The sequence below is a fragment of the Denticeps clupeoides genome, chromosome 3, assembly GCF_900700375.1.
Source record: "Denticeps clupeoides chromosome 3, fDenClu1.1, whole genome shotgun sequence".
NCBI classification, from domain to species: Eukaryota; Metazoa; Chordata; class Actinopteri; order Clupeiformes; family Denticipitidae; genus Denticeps; species Denticeps clupeoides.
In genome coordinates, this window is record NC_041709.1 from 20139277 (window position 1) to 20164755 (window position 25479).

Sequence of the window (25479 nt, forward strand, 5' to 3'; positions counted from 1 at the left end):
GAACGAAGGCCCCTGTGGTGAACACCGTGTTGGAGTCGTATTGATTGCTTTTGTTGGACTGTTGTTAGGGGTATGCACGGACCCACAGATGCCTCTCTAACAGGGTAATAACTCGCTCCTGTTAGGAGCCGACAGCATGCTAAATAAACGACTTTCATCGATCTTTCCCCGCCGGGCGCAGAAGGCGAGGAAGGCGCAGCGTTGTGTGCGGTGTTGTGCGGAATGGCAAGGTTGCATTAACTGAACACAAATGGACGTTTTCTCTATTAAGCCGTATGCCTTAAATGATTAATTAGCGGCACTGTCCGTGCACCGGAATTTTTTTTTTTTCAGAATGGGTGGCTCTAGATGCAAAAGAAACACACATTTTTGGACAACAGTTGAGTTACCTGTTATTCCCTGTACACACAACGTTGGAGTTTGCCTCCCAGGGTGGAGGCGGGACTAATATGGGCGGTTGGCATCCTTTGGCCGTTTAAGCTGCACCTTCAGCCTCTTCATGCCAATCTGAAACCCGTTCATTGACTGGATGGCGGCCTGGGCGCTGGCCGGGTTGTCAAAACTCACAAAGCCTGAGGGAGAGAGAGAAAGAGAGAGCAAGAGAGGGGGGAAGGGGAGAAAGAAAGAGAGGAAAAGATAGACAGAACAAGAAGAAAAAGACGTTAGCAGTCAGGAAGAAAAGTCAGAACTGATAGATGGAGCTACAAGGTCTGATTTTAAGGAAGAATGTAGAGGAAACAGAATGACGGAAAAAAGTATAAAGTTAGGGTCAGAAAAAGAAAAAGTGTGTGCTGGATGATTACAAGACAGAAGGTGTGATCTGGGGAGGATAGAATGAAGAAGAGAAGAGGAGAACACATGTAACTTTCCAAACCAGTACACAATTTAGGTTTGAGCATAGCACAACACTCATTAAAAGGAAACGTATGCACCAAATAATGCCAATAAAACATACAAAAGGAGGTAAATCACCAACAGCACAAGGAGTGAACATGCAAACTACAACACCGTGTACCACTTCACACGATAAACTACGAGCTCAGAAACAGAAACCAGTCACAGGGTGCTTAAGGGTTGGCCTTTTTGGCCTTTTTGGCTCTGATATGAAATACAACTAGTGCCTAGTGCCCATCATCTGGTGCTCCTGCCTTCTTCCACCCAGCTGCAGCAATGGCTCGGTCCACACTACACTGCATCTCCTGTGTCCTTCTGGCCCGCGAGAGCAAAGCCACCGTCTCTACTGGATTTACGCTCACTGCTTTCTTTTCACCAATGAATCCTCCGAAGATGTGATGTGGTTCCTCGTGCATCCCTTGAAACCTTGTATTTACCAAAATGAGTGCCACTTTAATAAAGATTTATCCAAACCATCTTTTCCTGTCCAGACTGAGTCGACGCCATGAGGCACGTAGCCTGCAATGCCTATTTAATATCTGCTCCAGCTTCCGGGGGATGACAAAGGACCAAATGAACAATCCGAATCGTTGGAATGCACAAAGGGGATTGTGGTTGTCTCTGGGTTGCATAAGAAAAAAACTAGAGGCATTTCAGGACACGAATGCACTGAAACACAATCGCTCCTTGCCGTGAAATTCGTCTAAATGAACGTTTTTTTTGTTGTTGTTGTCCTACCAAATTTCATGGCGAGTTGAAATAAGTTATTTCCTGCACCTCATCATCAGTCTGCTCCGTCATGCTGCAGAGAATGGGAAATCCACAAAAACAAATGCTCGGCTTCTGCAAACGTCGTAAAGTGAAATTGATATCAGACACTGCTGTGTTTGCCTGGGTCTATTATGCTATGCCGTTTGGCCTTGGTAGGATTGGACATTTCAGCCACTGGACCTCAGACAAATGAACGATTCAATGCCATTCAAGCCACACGCCATCTCTGAAGATCGGAGAAAAAGACCATAACTACCATCGAGACTGTGCACTGATTACGTTCCTTCCACAAGGACCCTGGACACCGGGTAAATGTATTTAAGTATGTATATTTGACCCATCAAATTTCAGCCTCAATGCTTGCCGACAAAGAACAATGTAAAATAAGACACTAATAAACCCAGACACACAACTATAGGCTTGTAATGTAATTGTTCCACAAACAAAAGCTCCTACAATGGTGCCAACACGATCTCCATGGTGTGGAGAAAACTGAAACAGCTGCTGTTGCTACGCCCTCGCACTTTCACAAGTTCAAAGCTTGGCTGTGGTAAGGAAATGGTAAAAGAGTTATCAGGGAGAGAATAGTAATGGTAATAATAATAATAGTCTTTACAGTCGTTAAGTGTCTAATCGTTTTTACCCACCAAAGCATTTACTTTGGTTTGTCGCGCGATCCACAAACACTTTGGAGGAGATGACATTACCGAAAGGCAGGAACATCTGCATCAGCTCGCCATCCCCAAACTCCTGAGGGAGGTGATAGATGAACAGGTTACAGCCCTCTGGCCCTGCAGAGAGAGAGAGAGAGGGCGAGAGAACGACACAGAGAGACAGAGAGTGAAGGTGAGCACAGCAGCGAGTGCACATGGAGAAAGCATAGCCGAAATATTTTGGCTCTGTTTTCATCATGGCCATGGTGGAACTTCTTAACCAATGTATTTCACGTTGAGAAAAAACATTAGGGGAGTTCCTTATGCCTTCAGAAAACATTATCAAGCTGTAATCAGTGAACGCTGAACAGCATGTGACATGGGGCCCTGTTTAAATTTCTCATCTAATGACAAAACACTGAGCTATTTTCCATCTTCTTATTAGGGAGGGAGCATATTTATGGCATATTTATATATTAATACATACATATTTCACATTATATTTAAGACTTACCATCCAACACCTTCAAATTAAGGCCCATGGAATCAACCTATAACATTTTTTATTAATGAGGATCCCCTAGAATCTAAGCAGCAAATACCCACATATGATCAATACAAGTTTGTTCAAAGGTTCAAGCCAAAAAACATTTAAGAATAAATAGTTAAGGAAAGCCTGTGTGTTCTGTTAGCTTGACATTTCTTAGAGACCATATTGATTTTGTAGGAAGCATGATAAAGCAGCTGTTTCATTGTGTTTCATTTAATAAGGACCCGACGAAATATGAAGATCAAAATTACCCATGTCATTAGTTCACAAACCTTTTCTCCACGGTCCACCTTTTGTAAATAATGTAATGTAATTCATACTAAACAAAGCAGAATCAATAAAGTCACAAATTACCTTTACAGGGGAATTATTAAAAGCGACATTGTTAAACAACATGCTCCCCCATTGCAATAGCTCTGTGTGCCCCTATGGAGAATCCACCTACACTACAAAATGATGCTCAAATTCAGTTGAAGTATTCAGCTAGGCCGAGGAATAATTATGAATAAATGATCCTGACTATAAAACTTACACTTATTTAAACACATGAATTGACTGCTAAGGATATTTGCTATGCATGCTGCAGTGGGGAATATATCTTTAAAAAGATTTTTGTTCTGCTTGTAGCAATGGCACTGCGTGACAGCCTCCATTTCTCTGTGTGTTCCTCACCTTCTCTCTGCTGCTGTGGGATGAGTGGAGCTGGCTGAGGGAAGGCCTGACTGATCTGGCCGTATGCACCTGGGTAGGCTGCTAAGACACACACACACAACCTGTTAGATGAACGTACACGCACACACATGACCCCATAAAACAATAAAGGGAATGACTGATTATTCTATATATATGGTCATGAGGCAAAAATGTCCACTGCTGCATGACCACTGTATGTATATTTAACTCTGCACTGCAGTAATTCTTTAGTTCTTTTTTTTTATCTTACACATAAGCACACAAATTCAGCCATGAGGAACAGACCTGCATATTGCTGGACTCCAGCATAAGCCTGTTGGAGGGGGTCAGCCGCAGTCGGACTCTGAGCTGCAGAGAGAGAAGGCGAGAAGGAACAGGGGACGGAAAAAAACAAGCAATTTAGTCCGTGCAAACAGGCCCACAGGGTGTGTTTAGTCTCAGTGCACACTGAAACGTTCCTCTCTGTCTCCTTGCCTCGGTCTCTCCCCGTTCGCTGCTTATGACTTTCTCCCTGTCTCGCAAACCTGTTTTTATCCGAAACGAGGCTTCGCCCGAAAGCTGAAGAAGCCACCACCACGTACCGAGCCAAAACAGTAACGACCTGGCCCTGCATACACACACATCAATCATGCCTGTGCCCCTGCATTTATGCATCCACACACACACGCACACAGAATTTTCAGTCACTATCTGTGCCAACATAAGCAAAAAAAAAAAACGGCAGGGCAGCTAAACCAGAGGACTCAGGCATTCCTGAATCGCCTCACACACACAGTACTCTTACACGCATACAGCACTGAAACACACTCATGGTACCTTCAGAAAGAGAGGAGAGGAAGCAGCTGCCCTGAACCCCGTAACAGCTCCGTGGACCCTTCTCCGAGTCCTCCCTAAAGACCACCTCCTGCAGGACTGAGACAAAAGCACAGACGGACGCGTCCGCTGCTTCATTCGCGATGATAGAAATGCTACCTTGCATGATCTTTTTGATGATGGTGAAATGAGAGTTTACAGTGATGTTAGCAACGCTACATTTGTGAATGCAGCTAGAAAATAACTGGTAGCTCAGCCCAAACATCCAAACCTCGGTGAAGCAATGTGTCCTGAATGATCACAGTAACTACTTTTATAATTATGTGTACAAAGTCACATAGGATTATATTTTTAAAAAGCCATCAGACACTGCAGGAAACATGCTGGGCAACGTTCAGAAGTACAGAAGTACACTTGAACTAGATTTAATTTCACAAGTAAATACTCTTATTTAGTCTGCATGAATTATAACGTTCAATATATTTTTAGTCCCGATCAAATGATGTCACCGCCGCGCGATACCTGGGTAGGGGTGAATGCCGTTGGTGAAGACGGCCTCAGCTGGGGGCTGACCATTGGCCTGAGGAGGGGGTAGGCCAGTGAAGCTATTCACACTGATGGGAGAGGGGATGCTGGTCACCGTCGGAGCTGTGATGCCAGGGGGAGTGCTGCCACCTGAGCGGTGGGGAGGGCAGCAACAGGACCATCAGTGGTGCTTTTACAGGAACGTGTCAGCCCATGAAGTAGTCGCGTGTCGGACGTGAAGGAGCGTTACCTGACGTTGGGGTCAGTGGTGCTCCTGGCAGACCATTAATAGTGGCCATGTGTTGCATCTGAGCGGCTGCAAATGCAGCCATTGGGCTGAGATACCCGCCTTGCCCTACAGATGCCATCAACGCTGCCTGCTGCTGGACCTGCAAGGGACAGAGAGAGAGAGAGAGAGAGAGAGAGAGGAGGGGCGGTGAAACAAAAAGGAAGCAAGACAGAACATTCAAACTACTATTGTTATTGTTGAACCGACAGTATGTATTAATGATTCATAATGATTATGTCATTCAATATTTACATTTAATGAATCCACAATATTTTGTTGCCATGAGAGGCCAGGACAGTCTTTAGATACATAGAGCTATCATAAATTTTTTTTTCCTGAAATCTGATAACTTCAAGGTCTTGATCATAATGTACGTGTAAAAGTAACAAACTAGCCGTGTTGAGAGAATCTATTAAAACTGGGATTGTATTGTATTGTATTGCCTTATGGAATTTATATTGAATCTTAGCAATGCTTGGGGAGAACTGAAACAAATATGCCTGGAAACGAATGATAGAGAGAGGTGGACAGACAGACAGGGTTCTTGCCTGGGCATAAGCTCCATAGGCTCCAAACTGCAGGGCCATGGGGTTAAAGATCCCCATCTGGCCAGCCATCTGTTGCATGCGCCGGATGGTGCGCTCTTTATCTGTGTCTGCAAACTTCACCACCAGACTGGAGGAGGCACCCTGTACAGGTAAATGCATTTATAGGTCAGACTTGACACTCACTGCACATAAACACACGTAGAAGAATTACTCTCGTGTCCGTTCTTACCACCGCGTGACACACACACTAATGCATTCTGTACAATGACCACACACACACACACACACACACACATCTCTCTCCTCACCGGCATGGTTTGGCTGCCATGTAGTGCATTAATGGCTGCTTGGGCTTCTGAGTGTGATGAGTATTTTACAAATGCACAGCCTGAGCAAGAGAAAAAAAATCAATACATTTACATAAACAGTTGAATATTGAATATTTTGCAGACCAGTATGTCCAAACGGTAAATTGATGATTTGATTACTTGTCTTTTTGACATAAAAAAAGAACATACAATATTACAATATTATAGGAAAATGAAGAAACACCTGACTCATCTTGAGACTGAACCCAACTTACAGCCCTGCTTGTCATGAACTTCAAAGACAAACTGTCTGAGCCTCCAGCAGTGCAGTCTACTTGTTTAATCAATAAAGTTTTCCACTTATTTTTCATTCGGTCAAAATGCCAATAAAAACCAGCACAGTGCTTATAAATTATCCAAAAATGACTGCCACTAAAATATCACCTCAGTTTTATACCTTTGCTGTTTCCATCTGGACCTCTAAGAATGGTGCACTCCTCAATGCCACCGAAGGACTCGAAAAGACGCCTCACGTCATCCTCACACTGCTGCTTGTTCAGCATGCCCACAAAGAGCTTTCTGTCTTCTGAAACGACAACCGCAGGATGTGGCTCGACTTAAGAGCTATACCTCCATGTCATCGGAATGATGCTCACATGAAACCGTATTTAAAAATATTTTCACTCCAGGAGTAAGAATGCAGGATCGTACTATTTTTTTTTAAAAGTGGCACTAGGCCCAGCACTATACGCTGCTAAGTGTGGGGCTTGTAAGACGAACTCAGGATTCACACTACTGTTGGTCTTTCATTGTTTCTGGCGCCCAGGACACGCTCTTTAATCATGTTCCCACGAATGAAGTTTCAAACGGGAAAACAGCTCTCAAGCATGCAACTTCCGCATTCTGGAGGATTTATACCTGCAGACATCATGAAAGATTGGCTTTCTTTTTTGCTTTATCTGTTTAATTATGTAAAAAAAAAAAAGCTCCACCCTTGCACGTAGAGCTGCACCTAATGCCACTAGGAAAGTAACGCCCTTCGTACCTAGTGCCTTCCTGGACCTTAGAATAAATTGCTAATAACGGTGCATTCTGTCAATGGCTATCGATGATGCGCTCAACTGAACTGAAATTAATAGCACAGCACCTCAAATGTTGTGTGTATGTGTGTGCGCCTGCATGTGTGTGTACACCGTGTCCTTGAAGAGTCTGTGTCTCGACGATGGGCACGGAGACAACTCGCTGGCATATATAATGTGCGCCGTGTGTATGTTTGTGTGTGTTGTGCGTGCATTGGCGCTCCTTCTCATTTATTTCTCACACCCTTCTTTGAGTGATGAATATGCCAAAATGCTATTGACTCGCCCTACATAACCGAATTCTGGCTTAATGAACAGTGAGTATATTCACCAGCTAAAGCTTCTGTAAAGCTTCATTTCTGCAACAGTGTGTGTGTGTGTGTGTGTGTGTGTGTGGGGCTTATAACCATGTTTCAGCTGTCCAGCAGCATAGAGACAATTGATCTGTCAGTCACGGAGAGAGGGAGAAACTTTCAATTAGGGAGGAATACACAGGGAGGGAGGATGAGGGAGAGGGGAGGGCAGAGCAGGAAAAGAGGGGGAATGGGCAAATGAATTGAAAACTAGCACAATTTAGTCTGGGGGGGGTGTTAACAGGGACAGCAAATCGACATGAGATCCCACGGCTGTCAGGGAAATAAAGCAGAGACAGCTTTCAACACACCAGCGGACCCTGCAGAGGAGAGCTGGTGGCAACAAAAAGAGCCAAAAAACAAGCAGACAGTGAGAGCACAGGGGTGTCAGCTTTCAGAAATGGTTCAGACATCAACACTAATCTTGTACTGAAACCCAGGAATCCTCAGGAAATTTGGGGAAAACCGTGTGTGAGTTATTAAGCACCAAATGAAACGTGCTTTTCGTAACTATTGGTAACTGTGTTGTTCCACTCTGTGGAGGACGTTGGTGTGTGTGCAGGTTCTACTCGTTCTTCATGACAGCAGATTGCATCAGTAGGTTTCTCTCTCTCCGCAGAACGTCAAAACTGGGGTTGGCATCAGGTGCTTGGCGAAGGGTCATAACAAAAGCCGTCAGACCCCGCGGCTCTCAGTTGTCCCAAATGGACACGGACGCTATAGGTCCTCATAGCCTGTCAGCCGGCTGTCACACGCAGTGACGTGTTAGTAATGGGGACACGGAGCTGGGTTGACAGCAAGAGGGGATTTTAAATAAATAAACATGAAAATAAATAAAAGATTGAACAAAAACAATACTACAGTACCTCCTCTGCTCTCACTGTCGGCTGGCTTCACCTGGATCGGCCTGTTCATCTGTGTGAGAGAGAGAGAGAGAGAGAGAGAGAGGGAGGTTCAGAAATTGTGCTCAGATTTGACCAATATAAAGTGCTGATAAAAATGTCAATTTGTGCGTGTGTGAGTAAATGTGCCACAGTAGGGAACTGCATGTGTGTGTGTATTCTTGTGTTTCTATCCTTTTTTATGAATAATATCTTAGTGCGGTAGAGCGTCATGTTTGACAGGGGGGTATCATGCGTGTGTGTTTGTGCGTGAGACAGAGAGAGAGAGAAATAGAGGGGGGGGGGGGGGGGGGGGGGGGGGGATCTGTGTGTGGTCCCTCTGAGTCAAATCAAAGCATTTTGCTTCCTGGTTGTGACCAGCCTCCCTCCAGTACAGACTTAATAATACATTTCAACAGCACACTGGCACACGCCAATCAATTTTTAATAACGCCAGTCAGCACCCTGCCAACATACACTGCAAATGTATGCATAAAAGTGTTTGTGCGTGCGCGCATGATCGTCAGGTTTTTTTTTTTTTATAACTGCGTATGTGAGTGTATATATGCACAGCTTCTATCCCAATAATTCACAACTTCACCCTAAATTTTCACTGAGGTGTTTAGCGTGATATTTGGAATATCCTTATAAATAGATATTTCGATCTTATGACATAAGTACCAAGTTTGGATTCATGTGAATGACTTATTAAAACTTCACTTTACTTTATAATAAACACACACAGACACACACACACAAATACATGCGACAAATTATTTTTCGACATATATACACCCATAAAGCCCTGTAAAGTTGGGAAAACTGATATTCTGTTTGACTCTCATATACAGACACCAATGCAACATTATCACCAGAAATACAATTCGTAGCATATGTTGCCCGCGACATTAAAGTAATTGAAAATGATTAAAATAAGAAAAAATATTAAAAGGAGCAAAAAAAAAGAAGGGTTGCAAGGAATGGAAAGGAATGGTAAGTTGGGCGTCGCTCCTCTCCTCACTCAGCCCCCAGTGATCCTTAAATCCCCTTTAATGAGGTTTTGTATAATACACTCAAAACCCACATGCTTGTGCGTTCAACCACGGTACCGTGAACCACGGTAGATGCTATAAAAACTATAAAACTATGATTTTTACAGGGAACAAGTGAAGAAGTGTTTACGTTCAGGGGAGATGGCAATCTCTGAATAGATAAGTATTGAGTGTTGAAGACAGAAGGAAGTGTTCTGGTTGGAAGCTCATCTGAAAATTGCCATGTGTGTAGGGTCAGCGATGCGTGCCCATAGTCCATAGAGGAGCGCAGTGGCTTATGAGCCTTTATAACGGAGTTCTGGGGGATGCAGAGCCTGAGCGGTTTGAATTTGATTCAGGTGGCCACGAGTAGCGTGAGAAATCTACAGTTTTCATGGAGCACAAGCTCCTTCCAAATTCCTTCGATGAAGCAGTCTCTCGATTCCAGGGCAGAACAAGGTCTGCAGGTAGATGGCAGCATTGAGCAGCACAACGATCTCTCCCTGTCACACACACACACACACACACACACACACACACGTGTACACGTGTACACGTATCATCAGGCAAGCAGGGGGATGCTGAGAAGCCTCTCTTAAATCCGCAGAGACAGACAAACTCCAGAGTTAGTCACATAAACATACAGACACACACACACACACACACATACACAAACTTATACTCACACTCAACATTTATCTGTAAGCATTTCCTATTTCCTTATATAGTAATACACACACACGCACACACATGCTGACACACACACACAATTTTATTTGAATTCTACTGGGAAGAAGAATTCAGTGGTTGGGTAGAACACAAACACACATCCGCATAAACTCACGATCTGTCAGTGATTATGTAACAGCGATGTACGCCCACACCAAACACAGATGGAATTTTACATGCTTGCTCTGCGTACGTGTGTGAGGGTGTGTGTATCTGACCGAAATAAAGAGAGGTTGTTATTATTTTTTTTTTAAGAATGGCACTGTTTTCATTGAGAGGCAGAGAGATTTTTCACACACACTTTCCACACACACACACACACACACACACACACACACACACACACACACACACACACACACACACACACACTTTTTGGCTGTATCAGACTATGGTCAGACTATGACATCATTCCTTCTAACGCTCCTCCGTTGCGTCTGCAGGTATCTCATGGACTCAAACACATCATCACACAAATCTCTCATTGTGTGCAGCATGTTTGCAGTGTGTGTTTGCTTCACACTGTACCGGCCGCCTCTGCAGACCGAACAAACACTAAATAAAACCACATAGATGAATTATAGATTGGAAGCTGCAGAACTTGCTTCTCACGGCTCAGAGAGTGTTTTGAGGAAAAACACACACCTTCCATGTAAGATTAGTCTCATTAAAGTTAAAAAGTGAAGTGATTGTCAAATTTGATACACAGCAGCACAGCACACGGTGCACACAGTGAAATTTGTCCTCTGCATTTAACCCATCACCCTTGGTGAGCAGTGGGCAGCCATGACAGGCGCCTGGGGAGCAGTGTGTGGGGACGGTGCTTTGCTCAGTGCCACCTTGGCGGCTCGGGATTCGAACCGGCAACATTCCGATTACGGGGCCGCTTCCTTAACCGCTAGGCCACCACTGCCCCATTAGTCAAATACCCATATCCACCAAAAAAGCCAAAAACGTTCATAATCATAAGGACATGGTGATCCGGACAGACATTAATGAAAATAAAGACACCATATGGTGCATATGCTTACATGCATCCCATCATGCATCCCATCATGCATCCCATCATTGGTCTAGAGTCTTGGACTCATAATTGTGTCTGTGTTTTCTCGAGATTCTCCTCATGCTGTAAATGAGTATGACACAGAGTCAAACCACAGCCTCTAGTGCATAAGAAAGACAAAGAAAATGGGGAATAATGTTGGTTCATTTACACACACACACACGCACGCACACACACACACAGTTCTACTCTGGGTCTTTAAAGTAAAGTCTGTCTATAAAATATGCACTAAGAGCTGTTTAGGAACACACACTCATGACCTCTGTTGTGTAGGAGGATCCAAATCGAACTCAGAACTCTGCAAGGAACCCAAGTCGCCATGACAATGCTGCGGCTCTGTTTTTTAAATTAGCCAACTCATGAAGAGAACAGCGAGGAGAACCGTACAACAACAGGGTCAAGTCAGTTCAGCCTCCAGACTCACTGCCTTGTCTCACTTTAATCTCCAGCCATTATGTGGGCATATAAATAGAGCTGCTTTTTCCGCGGCAGTAAGGGAAGGAGATAACACAGTTTGCCTCTGCAGGGGATTCGTAACATTTGTTAACGGCCGAGACGCTTTTAACTGAATCATAAAACGTATAACGTGGCATTTCATTGATTGTGGGGCATTTAAATCAGTTATGTCGTGTGAGTTAAAAAGAATTCACTGCAATACAATACGTATATTCGCATGTTGCACCAATAGTGACGTAGCTATATCACCATAGGAAACTTATTGATAATAGTTTATAATGCCTTATACGATGAGGGGCAGCGGTGGCCTAGCGGTTAAGGAAGCGGCGCCATAATCAGAAGGTTGCCGGTTCAAATCCCGATCCTTCAAGGTGCCACCGTGGTGCCGCTGAGCAAAGCACCGTCCCCACACACTGCTCCCCGGGTGCCTGTCATGGCAGCCCACTGCTCACCAAGGCAGAGGACACATTTCGTTGTGTCCTCGTGTGCTGTGCTGCAGTGTTTCACAATGACAATCACTTCACTTTCACTTGAAATGGTTCACAATACATCCATCCAGTTTTGTGATTGTGTATCATACATGTAAAAATTGCCTTTTAGGATAATTGTAGATCACAGATCTATACATGCAGGCCCAGTTTCAGTTTATAATGCCCAGTCTGATGGCAAGAAGCATGTCCCCTCAGAAAGACTGGAAGCCATATATGCGGAGAGGGGACACACACACACTCGCTGACCTTGTGCCAAGCTTCCTTCCTTCCTCCCTCACTCTCTCTCTCTCTCCCTCTCCCTGAGGTACAGCAGGTTGTTGGGGAGCAGGGGAGCGAGCTGTCTGTCACACAGAGAAAAACTCACCCCCCAAAAACACCTATACGCAGCCAAGCAAATCAATAGCTTAATGATCCAACAGAAGTAACACACACGCACACACATATACAAACACAGAGAGAGACACACACAGCCCTCACACAACCTTTAAAACAATAAAATGTCTTTTGGCAAGAGCGGTGCTTTTCTTGTGCCACATTTGTTGTGTGCGTATGTACACGTGGGTGTGTGTATATCTAGGTGCTTTAGCTCATTCTAGCTTGGTGGCACAAAGAGAAGAACATTGATTTATTGATCAGTACCACTTTGCCCACATCCCCCCAGGAGCTTGACGTTGCACGTTGTGTCACGCCTCCAGCTGTGCCAGCCGCAGCACGTACAGTAACCGGCCCGGACCCGCGGCCGCCCGCCCCTCCTCAGCGCCTAGCCTCGGCCTGCCAGGGTTTCTTTTTGCAGAGAGGTGAAAGTCCGCCCGGCAGACAGGGCACAGGTTTTGAGTTCCGCTATTTGCACTTCCTGACACCTGAAACACGGCGCTGTATGCTGCTCCTGACACGATCCTGTCAATTACTTCACGAGCGCTCTGGAGCTGCCTCTTCTGGGCTGCGCTCCTTCCGTGGGCCATTTGTAGACGGGTCTAACCCCACTGTGACAGGTACCCTAAACCCTTAAACACAAACACCATGGCGGCCTTTGGAAGTTATGAGAAATGTTTTATCATCTCTTTTTGTCTGGTGGTTACCTGTCAAAACATTCCTGCGCATCTGACAACACTGAAATATTCCTCTCAGTTTTTTTGTAGCTCTTGGGCTCTGGCCTGAAGCATTGCAAATTGCATTTTTTTATTGAAGGTTTATACAAAATAAGTTTTTAATCTTGATAAATCTATTAGTGATGTCAACCTTTCCATGGCATTTACACGTAGACACATACACAGCACTGTACAGTATTTCTAATATACTCCTTCTGTCAGGGGCGGTTCCCTTTAGCCCCACTGTGAACCCTGAACTGGACAAGTGGGTTTGAATGGATAGAACGATTACTCCTGGTTCCTTCTAGATCCGTAAAGAAGATACCTAACTTGCTGCTACTTTAACAGACTTACCATCAGTATGGGGACAGTCTCGCTGGAGACACACGCAGGGTTAAGCGTCTTGCTCAGGGGCACAATGGTAGTAAGTGGGGTTTGAACCTGTGACTTTGTGGTCGTCTGGCTGCCATGTCGAGTGTGTTACCACTAAGCAGCTATAGGCTAGCATATATATTGCCTGTCTAACTGTATCTATTGTAAGGCAGCTCTAAAGCTGAAAACACAAGCCATCCAAAATACGGGAGGCAATTGTAAGACCATCAATTCATTAAACATAATCTGGATTTTTTTTTTATTTTGTTGGCAGCCACTCCGTGTGTATTGTTTATTGAATTTTAACCCAATGCACCTTATTCATCATGCTGAGCGGCCACACCAAATCTCACCAAACATGGAAAGTTTTGAGAATCACTGATGAAAACGTAACCATCCTATTGTGACGGTTGTGTTATTGGCTTAAATAATTCTGGGTATAAACTTTAGTTCCTTGTTTACTACTGTTGCAACATTGTTGTATTTTTGTACACTATAGATCCAGTGTTTTTAGACAAATTTTGTCTTTTATGAAATATTTATTTTTAATGATTTTAGACCGAACATGCAACATTTTACACAGGCGTAAGGCCATCACTTGAGAGATGGGTGAAAAAGAGAAAAAGGCTGCAGGGATCCCCCGAGGGAGCATGCACACTCCTTCCTCCAGCACACGTGTCTCTGAATCTGGCTGAGCATCTCTGCGTTCTGGTAAACAGGAGCGGAATTTTCTGTTGCAGCAAAATAAGCCAACATGCAAGCAGGCAAACAAACAAGGAATACCAAAAGTGCAGCATCAGTGAACAGAAGCTGGATCTCCATTCTCTGCTGAAGGCTGGGTTGTCATGGCGACGTTTTATTCCCAGGCCCATCCCTGAGATGGTTGGAGATGCACTGTTGAGCTTGGCACAAATTCTCCTATTTGTTTCAGTCTGCACACTGATGCACATAATGTAATGGATCAAAATATGAAATCGAATTTTCACACATATATGTATATACGTTTTTCTTCAAATTGTGGCGATCACACTATGATGGTCACTATGTGGATAGCGATGTGGCCTCATGCCTCAAGGTTGTGAGTTCGAATCCTGGTTGGGACCTTGTGGGTTTTACATCCTGTGTTGGCACGGGTTTCCTCCAGGCTCTCCAGGTTCCTCCCGCATTCCAAAGGCATCCGCACTAGGTGAATTGGTGACTTTGAATTTCCTTAGATGTGAGTGTGTGAGTGAGGGAGTGTGTAGTTGGTGTGTGTGTGTATATATATAGTGAGTGTGTGAGTGAGGGAGTTTTAAGTTGGTGTGTGTGTGTGTGTGTGTGTGTGTGTGTGAGTATATATGTATATATTCCACACTGTACCCTCTCGGGGGTCATGTCAGCATCTCTGTGCCCCTCTACCCCTGTTCATGCCATCTGTGAGGCACTTCAGCAGTGCCCTTCCCTGCTCTGGGCTGGGCTCTGCTCCCTACAGAGATAATGAGGAGGGTAATTACTATTGGTCTGAGCCAGGGGACAGGGCCTCTGTGTGTGTGTGTGTGTGTGTGTGTGTGTGTGTGTGTGTGTGTGTGCTTGTATATATGTGGTGTCTTTGTGTGAGGGAGAGAGACAGAGCTGGGAGAAGCGCCAGGACACACACAGTAAGAAGTAGAAATTTCTGTTTTAAAAGGTCTGCTCCAGTCTTTTTGCTTTGCTCAGTAGCTTGATTATACTACGTCACACAATGAAAACTGAAACTGGTAGTCACATGTCACACGGCCACTCTCAAACGCAATGTCACTACATATGACAATATTAGTGCATCTAACACAGCACGCACACATCAAGGGGACATGACAAATATAGACAAAGCCACACACACACACACACACACACACACACACACACACAGCCTAATAATTGCACTAATTACACTTCTAGAAAGCCTTATGATATCAAAGTGTGGTTTCATTTCTTAATTATGTGTAATTGGAGAACAGGAGTTATTATCAGGCCAGCGCCATCAATTATTCACAACCTCGCTTCCTGACGTGAGACCCACCCTCCCACATCTGCCTCCAGCTGCACACTAATGAGGGGATCTGATTGGCCCTCCTGTCAAACTCTGAGGCTGTGATTGGACAGCTGTCTTAACGGGTTTAAAATGAGTGAGAGACAAAAAAGGAACAGAGAGAGCAGGGCATGCTTGGTACTGAAGCAGCAATTACCCCGTCAAAATGAGCTAGGGGCAAGAGGGGAATTTCTCTCTCTCTCTCTCTCTCTCTCTCTCTCACACACACACACACACACACAGACATAAACACTGCCAGGTGTGTCATTGTGAGTGAGTGCTGGTTCTGCGCTTTCACAATAAAGGCAATGAAAGATGTACATGGGAGCAAAACGACTCCATTATGGACTGCCTGCTAACACACACACACACACACACACACACACATGCCTCCTAAAGCACATCCTATAACTATTTAGAATAATGGCTGGCCACAACAGACTAATTTGTATAGGGAGGGAATTATATATATAACAGTTTATGTTACTTGAAAAGTTTTTCAGATTTGTTTTCTGAGTAAGGCCAGAGTACAGAATATCATTACAGAGCAGCTTTCTGTGCCTACTGCCAGGAACATGTATTGGCAGCAGAACTGACAAAGTAACTTGATGTTTCATCTATAAGTGCAAATGTCTTGTTTCAGCAGAAAGTGAAAAAAAAAAGAAAATTCACACATGAATCACTTTTGTTCCTGGGTGTCCACAAGTGGTGCTTGGGCATAATATATGAAGCAACGATAGAACATTAGCCTGAAAGTGTGAGGTTTCAGTGGATATTTCACAGTTGTTGTGATGCACATCATCATTACAGATACACCATTGCTGCAGTATCTGACATCATCGTGCATAATATTAATGTGGCTTTAGTTGCAGCATTCCAGGCAACCTGCTGGACGAGGTGTACAGTACCAGACATTTTACATTTACAGCATTTATCAGACACCCTTATCCAGAGCGACTTACAATCAGTAGTTACAGGGACAGTCCCCCCCTGAAGGAACTTAGGGTTAAGTTTCTTGCTCAGGGACACAGTAGTAGTAAGTGGGATTTGAACCTGGGTCTTCCGGTTTATAGGCGAGTGTGTTACCCACTAGGCTACTACCATGGTAACCGTCAAAGTGAAAGTGATTGTCATTGTGAAACAATGCAGCACAGCACACAGTGACACAATGAAACGTGTCCTCTGCTTTTAACCATCTCCCTAGGTGAACAGTGGGCAGCCATGACAGGCTCAGTTCATTACCCACTAGGCCACCACTGCCTCGTACTGGCTTAGGATGTTTTGCTCTCATGTTACATACAAACACCTTGTTTCTATGGTTACAAGAGAGCCGTGCAAAGCCTGTAAGCGTGCAAGGGTAAATACCCCAAGAAGCTTCTGTGTAAAGAAGTGCACCGGAGTTCTCGCAGACTGTCTCACTGCTGATTCGCCCCTCTGACCTCGCCCTAATCCGGGTCACGGAACTAATTTTATACACTTCACGTTATACTGGAGCCGAACTTGCAGTCTCAGCGGGTTCTACTCAAAGGGCTGCCTTGAGCATTTTCCTTCGTCTGCACAGAAATAGGGCTGCTGGCATCCCTCTCCTCGGATTCACAGACATTTTGACGTATATGTTTTCATCTAGTATTAAAATAACACTTGAGCATTACAAAATGTTCCTATTATATGCGGCACTCTGCAGATTTATTAGGACTGGTTGTATTTGAAGAAAATAGGTCTGTAAATAAAAATGAACCAAACTTTCTGAAGTATAATTAGCATAAAGAGAGAGAGAGAGAGAGAGAGAGGGCAGAATAGCTTGGTTTATTCATCAGAAAGTAGCTCAGTGTGAGCAGTTTAATGAAGTCCCTAAAGCTCTGGCATTAAAGAATAAAGGGAGGATGTAAACAAAACAGGAAGCTCAGCAGAACCTGGAAACAAGAGTGATGTAACTCACTCAAGCATATGAACATGCCTGAAATAAGCACGGGAAGCACCCATCTCACAAACACCACGCACCCAAAGCTCTGTTTTATGTTTGTGAGGGGTGTGACATTTTAAAGGGCAAAACATATTCAGACTTGCTAAATGTCCACCATTTACTGAAACATATATTCATATCCTTGTGAAAACATTTGTTGTTCACTATGCACAAAAAACAGAACACACACAACAAACTATGTGTGCAGTTCCAGGATGTGATGAGAGAATACAAATCTCCACTTCATGGAGATGAACTTATAACCAGGTTGAATAATTAATGTCTGTATTGGGCCTACGCTGACTTTTTAAGATAAGATGTGTGCTCTATGTAACCATTTTCTTGGTTCACATCATGTGCAGGGCCGAGATTTATATGAAGTTACGGCCATGAAAATTCTGAGCCAGTCAACCATTCTCAGCAAAAGTGTGTGTGTGTGTGTGTGTGTTTGTGTGGGCACGTGCGTAAAAGAGAGCTGAGCAAGTCAGGATCCTGTCCAAAAACGTTACAAGGTTGTTCCCCTGAGAGGCTCAATCCATCACACTAATTTTTTTTTTCTCTTCTGACCACCCCCTCACAATGTGTGTAACAGCCCCCCCCCCTCCCCTGCAGCGTAATCATTTCTTCTCAGAGGGGCTGACATTGATTCATAAAGCACGCCCAGCGCCTGCCAGATTTTCCCACAATCCCTCTGACGCGGGCGTGGCCCTTACTTTAGCGATCGTCTTGGACAGTGGCCTGACCTCCGCAAGGGATGTGACGTTTCTTGAGGGCAGCACCCACAACCAGCACAGGGGCAGAAAGATCACTAGTTTGTAACATATTGTGTGCAGGGCGTTCTTTGTGGTTGTTGCATTGATTCATCTGACTTTGCCATGAGTGAAGGGGTCAAGAGTCAAAGGTCCATGAACCAGGCTTTAATTATGATTCACTTTAATTAAGGCTTTACATTTTCACACCCACAGGATTGTGCGACAGTGCTGTTTTATCGTCAGACATGTTATAGTCATTTAGTTCAGCAGACCAGGAATTAGGAATCAAGTGTTTGTTCACAGTTTAAATTTCCCAGGACCGTATTGCTCCTGGACTTCAAGCTGGCTGAAAGTTTCCCTTCCAGTCTGACCTTAATTAGCTTCAGGTTTGCTTAATGGCATAATGATGGAGATGGTAGGTTGTGAATAGTTTCATCTGTCAGTTCTGTCAGCTGAATCTTACAATGCGGCAGTGTTAATGAAGACCCCCTGCACACACACACACACACACACACACACACACACACACACACACACACTTTATCTCCGAGCTGTGGCCTCTCCCTCACAAACAAGAGCTGTCACCAGGTGGCAAAAAGGCCGGCAAATGGCCTGAAGTACCGGGAGGGGAGAGTCTTGTTGGGGGTGGATGGACACCGTATTCCTGTATCAGAGGTTCTCTCGGGACAAAGAACAAATATGAAAGGAAAATTTGATTTTGGCATCCTTTTTGGGAGCCGGTATGAAGTGGGTGTTCAGACCTCATTAGGACCTCCTCAGATGCTGGGGGGTCTTCTCCACTTGTTTCTGGGTTCAACTCCTCTTTACTACCCCACTCTCTGGAGTTTTCGGCACATATTCGGCATATTAATGTAATGTAACTGAATTCTGAAGGTGATCTGTATATGGTGATGATTCTTGATGAAAGGGTTAAATCTTGAGTACATCTTGAACGTCTCCAGATTAATCAGTCTAATATAGTTTTCCATTAGCAGTCTTTTATTTGTAGGAAGTCATAAATGGGTTTATAGAGATGTCTTGTCAACAATGTGTCTGAAATGTAAATTATGATTATTTATTTGTTTCTCTGAGCAATTTAACATTTATGGTTGAGATCATGTTAAAGCTTCCAGATACTTAATGTAAAGACTTTAAGTGTGCATATTCTGTGTGTATCTTATCTGCAGGCTTACCTGGGAGCCAAGTGTCATCTCCTGCACTTAATAACAAAAGCCACAACCTATGGAAGGTACAGTGGAACCCATTACAGAAGAGAACAGAGGTCATTCATCCAACCGTCTGGATCCCAGACAATTACAACTAGCTGTTTCCTTCTATGGCTGGAAATCATTTTCTGTCTTCAGAAAGAAAGAAAGAGAGAGAGCGAGAGAACAGGAAATGAAAAGAGAAGAAGACAGGAGAGACCAAGAAATAGACTAAATATCACACTGCATGAATGTTCCTTTGGTTTTCCAACAACAGGAGCGAAAAGGAGAGGAGAAGAAAGAAACAAGGGAGGGCAGAGAAGGGAAGAGGGACACTGATGGGAGAGTGGGGATGAATGTAGAAAAAGGCCTGTCCATTGTTCCTCTATAAAGAAAGGTAGGCAGCTGAAATAAACAATGGCATAATATAATATAATATAATATAATATAAGAAATAATTATAGCATGATTTTGATTCTCAAATGACAAAAAAAAAACACAACACCGTATACAGTATATCAGACCAGGCTGATGGTCGGTAAAATACATTGCTTGAACACATTTTTTATCATTCACTCATGTTAATGAGCAACTCAAGAAGAAGCTTTTGATGATGACAATAGTGAACAAAGCAGCCATGAAGGTAAAATTAGGAGACTACATCTTAGCCTCCAGAACCACAGTAGGGGTGCCCAAACTTTTGACTGGTAGTATACTTTAACCCATGTGTTATTTCTGACATGAGATCAGCTTGTTGTGATAACTGCAGACTACCTTTAAGACTATGGGGAGCAGAAACCAGGGCAGTGGTGACCTAGCAGGTAAGGAAAAGACCCAAAATCTGAAAGTTGCCAGTTCAAATCCTGAACCACCAAGGTGACCCTGGGGTGCTCTGAGCAGAGCACCGTCCCCACACACTGCTCCCCGGGCAGCTTTCATGGCTGCCCTCTGCTCACCAAGGGTGATGGTTAAATGCAGAGGACCCATGTAACATGTGACAACTAATCACTTTTTTTTAAATTAGAAACCTGTGCTTGTTCACCAGCCTTTTTTACTATCGGCAAAGACCGTCCCTCACCACTCTCTCCTCTCATCCCTCGACGACTCCCACAGAAACCACGACTGCCTTTGGAACAAAATGCTCCACTGTCTCCTCCATTAACCTCTCCTCTCTGATCACACACACACGCACACACACACATACACACACACAGAGGGAGTAAGACACAGCAAGAGAATGACACAGCGAGAGTGTGACAGAGGGAGGGAGAGAGGGGGAAAAAGGGAGAGAGCAGAGATGGCAGAGGAAATTAAGTGTGGACTGAGGCAATGAAAGAAATAAGAGACAATGACTAGCTGGGAAAGCGGAGCATCATGGTAAATGCAGAGAGAAGTGAGCTGACTCGTGCTATGATTTCTCGCTTGAAGTTCCAGTCTCACTCAAGACATAGCGCCATTTGTAAGGGCCATGCTGACTCTTTTGTCTATTATTTATGAAAATATTAATAACAGATTACAAATTAAACCAGAGAGCACAATTGAAAAACTTATTAATCATGTTTATACCTGTAAATATTTGTCTGGGTAATGATGTTGTTTTTCATGGTTCTTTGTTCTAAATCACTAAGATTTTCCAGTTCTATATAGAAATATATCAGAACTCAAAGTAACTCAAATTAAACTAATTTCACCTGACAGAATTCTATTCTGGACCATATAACTACATCACTGATTCCTTGTATTTAATGAGTAATTAACAGGAACTATGTGATAATTAAAGGGGTTAAAGATCCGTCATGTTTCTTTTAAGGAGACTATTCAAAAGCTGTAGACATAAATATGCATTAAAATACATAATATTGTTGCAAACCTTATGTATTCATTATGAATTTCAAATTAAATAATGATAATGCATTCTGAATGCATTATATATGGCTCACCAAAAAAAAATAAAAATGCCATAGCACTTTCTTGAAACTTCTAGTGTGGGTCACATAGTGAAGCATATTGAAAATGATGAATTACACTATAAAGTTTCTGCTTCATTTGCATTGGTTGTTGGGAAATGATTTTGGGTCAGGCCCTGATTGCAGCTGTTTGCTATGTAAAGGGAGTCTATAGACTCGGATAATTAATTTAACCACAGTTATGGGCTTCCAGTACATCACAAAGAGCCTTATCATTAGGAACTGTCAGATGAGAATGCTCTGTAAGACTGATGTAGGAAAAGAGAGGGAGGGAGGGAAGCATGAACAGTTGGACAGTGTGTGTGTGTGTGTGTGTGTGTGTGTGAAACCAGCACCCTGGACAGCTCCAATCGATAGGCTCCCCAGCACACATCACCACAACTTTCACAAATTGCTATTGAGAAGTGACCTGTAATGCAATTATGGCCCAATCTGGGCCAGAGTGCCCATCAAAAATTAAAAGGCGGCACGTGACTCTTCCTTGCTCATCCTCTGCTCTGACTAATGTTCGCATGATCCACTCGACTGCGGGCTGTGGCCCCTCTGCAGGAGAAATGAACATTTGTTGGAATGTCCAGTACAACAAAGTCCCTCAAACACACACACACTTGTGGATAATGCTTCTATGGCCTAAAGCTGACACTCATCTGTATTTAGCAACTGTGAAATATATCACTTACATTAAAAACAAACAAACAAACAAACAAACAAACAAACAAACAAACAAACAAACCAAAAGAGAGTGTTTATTTATATTACTGAATTTAAAGTTACTGTGCACTGCACACTCAGCTAGAGCTGAATGACCTGACATCCTCCACAAGAGAAGTGCTGAAACGGACACACTCCTGTTTCCCCCATTTGAGTGTGTGTGTTTGTGTGTGTGTTACTGTAGTCAGTCCAGTGGCTTTTCTGCATGGAGTATCATGTGTTATTGATTAGTTTATTGAGAGGCCGACACTGAGCTGATGAATCGTGTGGCTCTTTGTGTGTGTGTGTGTGTGTGTGTGTGTGCTCTCTCACACACACACACACACACACAAAACCACAGAGAGAGAGAGAGAGAGAGAGAGAGATTGAGCACCCTTATTTACTGTGGTCTTTTTGTATATTAGTTTTTTTATGGGGTGGCACCTACCTACCTCAAGGATTTTTAAAAAAAACTCTGCATAAAATGGAGACCAGGACTTCATTGTAGTTGTTCATAGATTGTGGAATAAACAGCAGAACCTTTGCAATATTAGACACAAAACTTTTAAACAGGATTTTAAAAACGTTTTTATTCCTGACTCAATGTCTGTTCACTATTATTAATATTATTTTTGCCTGTGTAGTGCTACTTGATTATTTCTATTTGCTATTAAACATTCTTCAGAAAAACAAAAATCAGGGTTGTTTCAGGGCCGAGTAAAGAACGTTCAATACAAATTGTTCAATACTTTTCATTGGCAAACAAACAGTGACCCAAAAGTAGCAGCAACCCACAACTCCCCACCCACCCACCACCCCACACGGCTGCCTCCACTGCTGTTTTAGTTTGGCCTGCTTGATGGAAAAAAAAAATCTGGAGAAACCATCAGGATTTCACAAACTCAAGCTGAAAAGAGGCTGTGAAAGTGCAGTGTGGAGCGTGTGTGTCTGTGTGTGTGCTTTTCTTGTCAGATGAAGCGTTCCTCTGTGTTTTCTTCTCTTCTGCGCATCTGCGTTTTACCTCATCGCTAATGAACTCATTTGTTTAGTGGATTCACCTCTCGACTCTCCAACATCTCTCTTTCCCTGTCGCTCTCTCTGACTGCTCGCTCACTTGTGCGTACTCTCTAGGGATTTATAATAAAGCTGAAACAATTCAATGCCAAATGTTGGCTTGATCACTCTCATTAGTGTTGCATATTAAACAAGAAGATGGACAGAAATAACACACACATACACACACACACACACACACAAAAATAATGAAACTTTCATTTGTTTATATTTTAGTCAGATATTTAAAAAAAATCTCTACCTCCATCATAATGATCTGAGACTGTGAGCCCCCATCTACTCACCCACCCACCCACTCAGCACCCCATCTGTGATGTCATAATCACTCGCATCAAAGGATCGTCACGTCTGCATCCCTGGAGGAGTCATTAAAACCAAGCCTGAACTGACAGAGAAGCATCAAACTTACCCCCCATGTCTCTCCATCTCTCTCCCTCACACACACACGCAACCACACACTCATGTTTGGTTTTACATTTTTATGGACACCTCGGGTTATGTGTCTTAAATGTGAAACTTCCTCTGCACAACATGACTCTTTCAAAGCCTAAAATGAGAGATTTCCTTTTACTCACAAAAAGATTGATGCGACACACATGCACAGAACATCACATACAAAGATCCACATGCGTTTTTTTTGCTACAAATCCGAATTATCTCTCAAAGCAAGAGAGTTCTAGTGTGGTAAAGAGTGATTTCTGCTTTTGGATGAATGCAAGCAAGTGGGAAGGGGTGTGTGTGGTGTGTGTGGGTGAGGGTGAAGCATTCATCAGGCCACAGCAGGGTCAGAGCAGAACAGGGTAACATGGATGAGCGCAATTTTAGATATCTGTGCCCTTGTGTAGCTGTGTGTAAGTGCATGAATGTGTGTATTTGAGTCACTGCCTCTCTCACTGTGTGTGTGTCTGTGTGTGTAACTTACCCCAGGCAGGGTCTTCTGCTCATGCAGTGCAGTCTGTGCTTTCAAAGCCGACTCCCTCGCACAGTATGTAAGAAATGCACACCCTGAGAGAGAGAGAGAGAGAGAGAGAGAGAGAGATGAATAAACAGTATCCAAATGAAACGAAGCTTTACTACCATCAGCATACTCATACTCAATCACCAGAATATCTAACTCAGCAAAATCACTTAACATGCATTGAAAGAAACACAAATCACAGATGCTTCTACATATAACATATTTAAAAATCAAGACATTACTAATTTAATTTTAAGACCCGGGAGTTAACCTCTTCATGCAGAATGATTTTTAACATGTCACTCTTCCAATAGATCCAAACATTATCAGAAAAACGTAAAACAATTAAAGTAATGTAAGGTGTATTTATTAGTAATACACAACAACATGTCTATGGTGCTGATCTCTAGACAAAGTACAAAGAGCAAGTTGCACGTGTAATTCTCCTGTTTCTTTAAATATTCTTGTTTAAGTGTTTGACTGAATTTACAGACAGGAGCAATTGACAGATATTGCTTGGAGGAACAAAGACGAAGGAAAAATGCCTAAAAATACCCTGAAGCAATAGAACAGTCCTGGTAGGTCTGGACCAGAGTTCTGTGGTATATTCAGATCCTCAGCTGTTATTTTAGGAAATGGTGTTGGTGCACTTCGAAATGAAACTGCACCCCATTCATCTTCAGGCTATTATTTAAGAGCTGAAAGAGCAACTCTGGAGCTGAGGACTTGAGTTGAAATACTGTTCTTTTTTATGTACAGTTTACTCACTTAGGGGTCTGAGTATATATCTCAAAATTAGGCCTGTACATTTAATGTGGTAGATTCAGATGCAACACACATGAAAAAAATCCAAAAGTTTAGGGTAATTACGAAATGGGCTTGTTTTCAATTAATATGTTTTAATAGTTTAAATATTGCAAAAAATGAAAAATAAATTGATGTAGTTTAACCTACATCATTGGAATTACAAGGCTAATTGTTGCTGATGGTGGGCCTTTATGTATGCTTTTATTCCATTTGATACCAGCTATTTCCTGCTACCAGTTACAATATAACAAATACCTGGACATGATTTTTGATCAATCTGATGGGACAGTTCAATTACACAAATTTTTAAACAGCAAATAGTTCAATGTAATATATAAATAAATCAATACACTTGTATGTATTTAACAAATTAGAAAATAATTAGTTTTGTCATATATATTGGATATAAGGTTTAAAATACATGGTGTT

At 43.1% G+C, this 25479-nt stretch overlaps 1 protein-coding gene across 5 annotated transcripts in view; it reads right to left on the reverse strand.

The window, feature by feature from the left end:
* Positions 1 to 25479, reverse strand: part of celf4 (CUGBP, Elav-like family member 4) — a 50813-nt gene that overhangs the window by 2261 nt on the left and 23073 nt on the right. Inside the window, exons 2-13 of one of the 5 annotated variants that reach the window (XM_028971330.1) lie at positions 24208 to 24290; positions 8343 to 8391; positions 6502 to 6630; positions 6045 to 6124; positions 5737 to 5877; positions 5150 to 5288; positions 4897 to 5049; positions 4378 to 4473; positions 3847 to 3909; positions 3541 to 3618; positions 2313 to 2456; positions 390 to 572 (exon numbers count right to left, since the gene is read on the reverse strand). In XM_028971330.1, the coding sequence (XP_028827163.1) occupies positions 445 to 572; positions 2313 to 2456; positions 3541 to 3618; positions 3847 to 3909; positions 4378 to 4473; positions 4897 to 5049; positions 5150 to 5288; positions 5737 to 5877; positions 6045 to 6124; positions 6502 to 6630; positions 8343 to 8391; positions 24208 to 24290 (1283 nt within the window). In that variant the 3' untranslated portion in view covers positions 390 to 444. The other 4 variants (XM_028971332.1, XM_028971329.1, XM_028971333.1 and 1 more) reach the window with 4 other exon arrangements.